At 26.5% G+C, this 7,111-nt stretch overlaps 1 protein-coding gene across 2 annotated transcripts in view; it reads left to right on the plus strand.

Moving 5' to 3' along the window:
- LOC142318705 (uncharacterized) overlaps positions 1–5,459 on the plus strand; it is a 111,614-nt gene extending 106,155 nt beyond the window's left edge. For both annotated transcript variants that reach the window (XM_075355129.1, XM_075355130.1), the window contains one exon: positions 2,830–5,459. In XM_075355129.1, the coding sequence (XP_075211244.1) occupies positions 2,830–3,021 (192 nt within the window). In that variant the 3' untranslated portion in view covers positions 3,022–5,459. The remainder of the gene's footprint in view (positions 1–2,829) is intronic.
- The last annotated feature ends 1,652 nt before the right edge of the window (positions 5,460–7,111 follow it).

Genomic DNA, 7,111 nt, shown 5'->3' on the forward strand with positions numbered 1-7,111 from the left:
TTTACGATCCTATTCTGAATAAACCCTTTTTTTATAATTAAAAGTTCTTACATTAAAGTTGGTATTCGGATCGTTAATAACAAATTTTAATTTTTCAGATTTATTAAGTAAATCTTCGTATGTCAAATTTAATTCTTGCATGTCTTCTTTAATTTCTTTGATCCATAATGGCGGATTTTTTAAAGACCAAAATCGATCGATAATTCTCTTAGTAATCCTATCCTGCGGTAATCTTAACAAGTGTGCGCAGAAAGAAATTGCTTCTTTTTCATAGTATCAATTAAGGATTCCAAGTTTTCGTACAGAAATTTATTAGGTAATAATCTGTATTGATTTTCATGTTTATATTTTTTGTTTATGCAGGTTCTAAGAATCCTGCATTCAACTTTAAGCAAAGGTTCAGTCCTATTTTTCTGATTTAATCTAAATAAAGTCTCGCTCGCGTAAGTAATTACTGGTTTAACCACAGTTTTGTAACGTCTAATTTTAGTGTTAATCGAGTCCGTCGCCTTGTCTCAGTCCGGATTTTATGTAAAAAGGTTCGAAAAATTTGCCACGAAACTTCACTTTAGATTTTGTATTTGTCAATGTTAAACCGATCATATTTACCAATTTAGGATCCGATCCGAGATTCTCAGAATTTTTAAAATCGAAGGCCTATGTATGCAATCGTACACTTTTTTGAAATCAATAAAAGAAATAATCATCTGTTTTTGCTTTATATTATAAATATCTATAAGTAATTTCAAAGTAATAATTTGATCTGGACAACTGCGCCAAGGTTGAAAACCACCTTGGTAATCGCCTAGCTAGCTTTCTAGTTGGTCCTTAATTCTATTGTAAATAATTCTAGATAAAATTTTATACGTACAATCTAATAACGAAATTCCACGATAATTGTCTGGATTTGTCTTGTCGCCTTTTTTGTGTAAAGGGTTATAATAGCTGTTGTCCAATGTTCTGGAAGTTTTTCGGATTCCCAAATTTTAACTAGAGAATTATGCAAAAATTTCTTAACTGATTCTCCTGCATTTTTCCAAATTTCTGAAACTGTTTGCTCTTCTCTGCTTGCTTTATTATTTTTAAGTTCTTTAAGTGCATTTTCTACTTCTTTATAAGTCGGCGGTTTTCTGTTTAATTCTGGTGTTTTAATTTCTGTATTAACACTTATTTCTAGTAAATCTCTCGGTTCTTCCCAGTTCAAAAGCTTCTGCAAGGATTTCCGCATTTTGTTTATTATTATGTGCAATTTTACCAGATTTATCCTTAAGCATTAATGTTGGAGCTTCGTATTTTTGTAACCGATTATAAAACAGTTTATAGTAACTTTTAGAATTATTTTTATTAAAGTCCTGTTCAATTTGATTAATTAAATTATTTTGATTTTCTCTCTACATTACGAATAATTTTGTATGGGATTTTTCGTTGATTAATAAGATTACAATAAGATTCTTCAGATTTATCGCTTTGAAATTTCAACCAAGCATTATGCCTATCTGTTACGGCTTTATCGCAGTTTTCGTTACACCACTGGTGTTTTTTCATAGGATTTATAGGTAAGACCTTTTTTGCGATATCTTTTAATTTTGGAATAATTTTATCCAAATCAGATTCTACAAGAATTTCAGTTAAATTTTTATAATTAGAATTTCCAATTAATCCGCTAGAATCGTATTCTCTTTTTGTTTAATTTCCGTTTTGTAGGCGTAAATTTTATTTTGATTTTAACTAAATAATGATCAGATCCGGTATCTGTTCCTTTTAATACTTTAACATTTTGAATCTCTTTATGTACAAATTTATCCATACAGACGTGATCCAACTGGTATTCTCCTTTTTTCCAGTCTGGATGCTTCCATGTTTTTAATTTATTAGGTTTTCTCATAAATAAGTCGATTTGGAAATTAAACCGTAATTTCTGCAAATTTCTATTAATCTGAGTTTATATTATGTGTAGCTATAAAAGTAATACGTTTGAATTTTAATTTCCTGTTCGATCCTGGTTCTGAGTTTAATTCATATTCAAAATTTAAGAGTTTTTCCAGGAGATGCTCCAATCCATCTTGTAAATCTGCTAAGTGACTGCCTACCGAATCCGAGTGCAGTCTTTCCTAGATTTTTTTTATACCAGGCGGTAGATTTTTACTTAAGACTTTCCATATTTGACTGTCAAAGGTAGTAAACCTTGGTAGGATTTCTCCCGAGATACAGCTCTAGACGTTATCTAGAGGGGTGATAATGAGAAATGAAAAATGCAAGTTTAATTTCGATTTAGTTCACTTACTAGATTACTCCAATATTCTAGTAAAAGCTATCCAGACGAACCACGTGGAAGCATGAACGGATTTAATAGAATATTAAGTTTTAACTTAATAGTTGTTACATTTGGAGAAAAGTTTTAAATCTGTTCCGAAATCACTTCGTCCACCCTATATATATATAGGGATATATATAGTGATGGGGGTCTGATAAATAGATAGATATAATATATAAAAAAATATTTTTTTTTTACATATTTAAAAACTATTTAGCATTTCTTACAGTACAATAAGTTAGCAAACATTTAAAATACTTATTATATTACTATTGAAATGTTATTTTAAAAAACCATTTGTACAAAGAAAGAAAAATAAGATAGCAATAAAATAACATTTAAATGTATTAAATTATCCCACATACTGTGCTGGAAATGTTTAAAAAATAGAAATATGGTGTTTTTTTTATGTTTTAAGTGTTATTGATGATTTTTGGTCTGAAGAATCTATGGCATTATTTTTTCTTTTGTGTTGTAAATTTATTACACTGATTTTCTCTTATATTGATTTTTAGCACATGAATACTTCTCGAAAGCTTAAGACTGTTGATGGAATGGATAGCGGTGCAGCTGGTGATGGTCCGGTCCCCAATTTAATGCAAGTTGCTCTTACTCCACCTACATCACCCGGAACAAACAGCAAATCATCAGGTACTGCTACTGCCACTCAAGACCTTTGTGCCCATGTCCAGGCGATGAGCTTGTAATAGTTAGTGGTACCTCCATGCATCAGTTCCCTTATGTGTTCAGTTAGGTGCTAACATCTATTGTTTATAAACTTCATAAAACATTTAATAACAGTGCTTGGTCTTGCGAAGAACTGGTGATTACTTAATTATAAATAAAAGATGTACTCTGTTATTTTATTATTGTGGAATAGATACTTACCAAACACAAAAATAAAATATTAAAAATAGGAAACTATTACTTCACAGTTACTGGTTTTATGCCTTACAAATTATTTGATTTTAAAAACAAATGAAAAGTGGGTAATGATATTGTTGTCTATGACAATGTATATATTACTAAGAAGTAGCAATGTGGTAAACTTGCTACACTAAACTGTAATTTTTCTTAATGGCTGCATTTCAAATTATATGTTGTAATAGTGTAACTTCCTATGATGTCAGTCAAAATTTTATCATGGTAAATAAATATGTTTATGTCTACAATTTTTTAATCGAATGTTGAAATGATTCGTAGCATGATATTTAAGTTAGCTTGTGTTACTCGCATGAGATATCAGTAGTATCTTTATCACTGAATTATAACTAAATCAATTTTTTTTGGCCGTATGTTAAATATATGAAAATTGTAATTTTACTTCTGATGAATTTTAAATAAGATTTACGTTTAACATTTTATATTAAGAAGCGCTTCATGTGAGTATATACAAGCTCATATGGTAAAAAATTGAAAACATAAATACGTATCAGGATTTTTGCTATTAAAAAGATTTTGTAGCAGTGAAATAAATAACATTATATATTTAACATCCCTGCTACAATCAAATCATTATTGAACTTAAATACAATTAATGAATATTTCAGGATAATGAGTTGTTTAATGTTTGATAATTTTTTTTTAATAGTTAAATTAATGTTGTTATTAATACCCCTATGTTATGATTTTGTACTCTGTTCTTTTCAAAGTTGTTTTTATGTGGTAAATCTTGTCGCCAAGTTTGATGAGTTTTATATTACTCTCAGTATACACTTGTTAATCAAGCACTACTGATTGCTCTTGTAATAAAGTAAAATGTAATTTAGTGTATTGTTAGACTTCTATCTTTATTTTCTTCTTTCTTTTTGTAAATAAGAGATGTAAAAATTATTTAATTAGTATGTAACTGTTAACAACTGTGCCATTAATTTTATTTCAACGTGAACACCGACCATCAAGCTGAATAATTGATGATCAGCCGAACTGGTAATATGAAGCTATAGTTCTATCTTTATTTTATAACAGTTTATTTTATATGCCATGTGATTTAGTTAATAAATTTTAGTGGCAATATAAATTGGCCTAATAATTAAGTGCATTGAATATTGAAAAGTAATAATTTTTGCTCAAAACATTGATTTTTATTATGAAGTGTTTTGTGATATGAATAACAAGGTTGTGTTAAAAGAAAAAGTGTAACTGTAATGTTAATTATTGTTAACATATAAATTACATGAAATAAAGAATGTTGAATGTGTAATGATATTTATATAATATAGATTGTTAATTAATAATAAATTTATACATTGTTTTGTTAGTTGAAAAATTATACTGTTATGTAGTTTCTGAAGTAAAATTTTTAATCATAGCGAAATTGTTTTATTTAATGTGCTAGCAAATTTGAAAGTTATGTATGATTATATTTTTCATTAGGCAATGCTGATTAAATAGGATTTCAATAATAAAAGTGTTTATTTCATTCTTAATCATAAGGTTTACAGCTTAATTCAGATTTGGCTGTTTTACTATTAACATTTTTGCAAAGTACAAAATGATTAGATTGTCCTGCGTGTGTTAATATTTTGAATTAAAAAAATTTATGTATAATATTAGTTGCTAAAAAGAGGTATTTTTATAATGAACATTTTTTCTGACTACCACTGCTTTTTTTTGTATTATTAGTTAAATTTGGTACTGTCTATTTAATTTATTTACAGGCATTAAAATTTATTGTAGTTTCTGTTTAAAACTCTCTTTAGTCACAGCTAAAAATTGTCTGCTAATGTTTGTTTAGAGAATACTGCTAATTTAAACTTAATGTTAAAACATTATTTTAATTAATTTAAAATGGATTGAAATAGTAGTTATTTTAACATCAACACATACATAGCTACGACATCAAAGTGATGTTAACTAAAGATAAAAGGCAGTAAATCAGTTGAAAAAAATATTTATATTCTTAAGCTACAATTTTCCCATTTTTGCTTGAAATATTCTTCAAATAAAAAAAGTATTAAAAAATTAGGAAAAACTAAAATATGTGAAGTAGATGCTTGTGTATGTTTGTGTGATTGTGAAAGAGTGTGACTATGTAAAACATTGAAACATATCTTGTTAATTTATTTTTGTTGTATTTGTTTTAAGTGTAAAAGTGTTATTAAGTATTGTGTTATTACAGTGCAGTTTGTAAATAAGAATAAAAGTTATGTTATTTGAAACCACTTGCTCTGTACTTAACTGTTAATTGTGTAATAAATTTTTGTTAGTTATAATATCAAAAATTTATAGTTACGAGTAGTAATTGTTTTGTACATAGGTTCTTAGGTTAAGTATTATTATTTATATTAGAACTCTTTTTTTCTGTTCTAAGAATGCTGATATTATAGTGTCCAAGTAGTCAGTTTAATAACTTATTGTGTTAAGTTGTACCTAGTGTGTATTGTTTTGTTTGAAATATTAAATAACCAAATTTTTGCCCTTATATTCATTATTAAACACTTAATAGAATTCATTACTAAACAATATTTATAACAGTTATTTCAGTCTAAAATAATAATGATAAAGTTGTTGAATTTAACTTTACAAAATTTTGATTGATCTGTTCATTGAATTTTTTATGTGATGTTTGTTTAAAGCCAAAGTTCATCAACAGTATTAATAGCCATGATTAAGGTTTTTTTTTTAGTGAACAGAGGTGTTTAAATGTAACGAAAAAATAGTATTATTGTCGAATATATAAAATTAATATTATGGAAAAATGAATATTTTGTAGAAAAAGTTCCTTAATTACAAGATTTTAAAAGAAAAACTTACTAATATACAAATTTTTATTTAAATGTTTTTGATATGTTATGATTCAGATGTTTGTTATGACAGTTAAAAGTGAAATTTTCATCTTGAATTTATATTTTATAATTTATAAATATTAAACTCAGGTACAAATACCTAGTCAGATATTTATAGCTTTGGTAAAAACTAGTTTTAAAATTATAAGTAATATGTATATTTTATTATGTGTGTGTGAGTTAATTTCCCTGTACTTATTGTTAATAGTTATTACTGTTGTTATTGTTAATGTGAGTTAAGATTATTTTTGTAGATCGAATGTGTATATATGTATTATTTTTATTACTCCATTTAGTATGGCTACTTTATGTTCAAATGGTTAATTAACTATTTGATCAATAGTCATACAAAAGATATAGGAACATTTTGCCGAATTTTAGTTCAATTTCTAGACATACTGTTAATGAGAGTGAATTCTTTGAAACAGTAAACTAATATTTCGTTAACTTTGATCAATCATGTACAGTAATGAATAATATTGTTACTGCTGCTGCTCTTCCTCAGTAGTACATAATTATGTGGTTTTGAATTGCATAAAGACAAGGTTGCTGCTATATTTTGTATCCATTAAGAATATTTTATTATATATACCGAAAAAAATAAAATAAAAGAGTATTACATGTATTAGAAGGTATTACTGATTCACAAAAATTTCAAATGTATACTATAAAAAAAAATAATTTTGAAAGTCAATGCCCTTATAACAATTAAAAATGTTAATGGCATCCTTTATCCTTGTAATCCAACTATAAAAAAGTTAGCTTGATTTTGTTGAAACTTGTATTTTTTTTAGAGTAGTGATCACTTTAAAGTAAATTAAAATTTCTAATAATTTTTTTCAACTATTTAAAATCATAAACTAGGTAATTACATTGGTATAAGTAGAATGATTTTCCTTGAGCAGCTGCTATCTTCATTATTTTAATAGAGTATAGTTTTAGTGCACATAAATCCACCATTTTATGTTGAAAATTATTAAGATCAAATTATATTCATTTACTTTATGTA

The sequence above is a fragment of the Lycorma delicatula genome, chromosome 1 (assembly GCF_047948215.1).
Source record: "Lycorma delicatula isolate Av1 chromosome 1, ASM4794821v1, whole genome shotgun sequence".
Classification (NCBI taxonomy): Eukaryota; Metazoa; Arthropoda; class Insecta; order Hemiptera; family Fulgoridae; genus Lycorma; species Lycorma delicatula.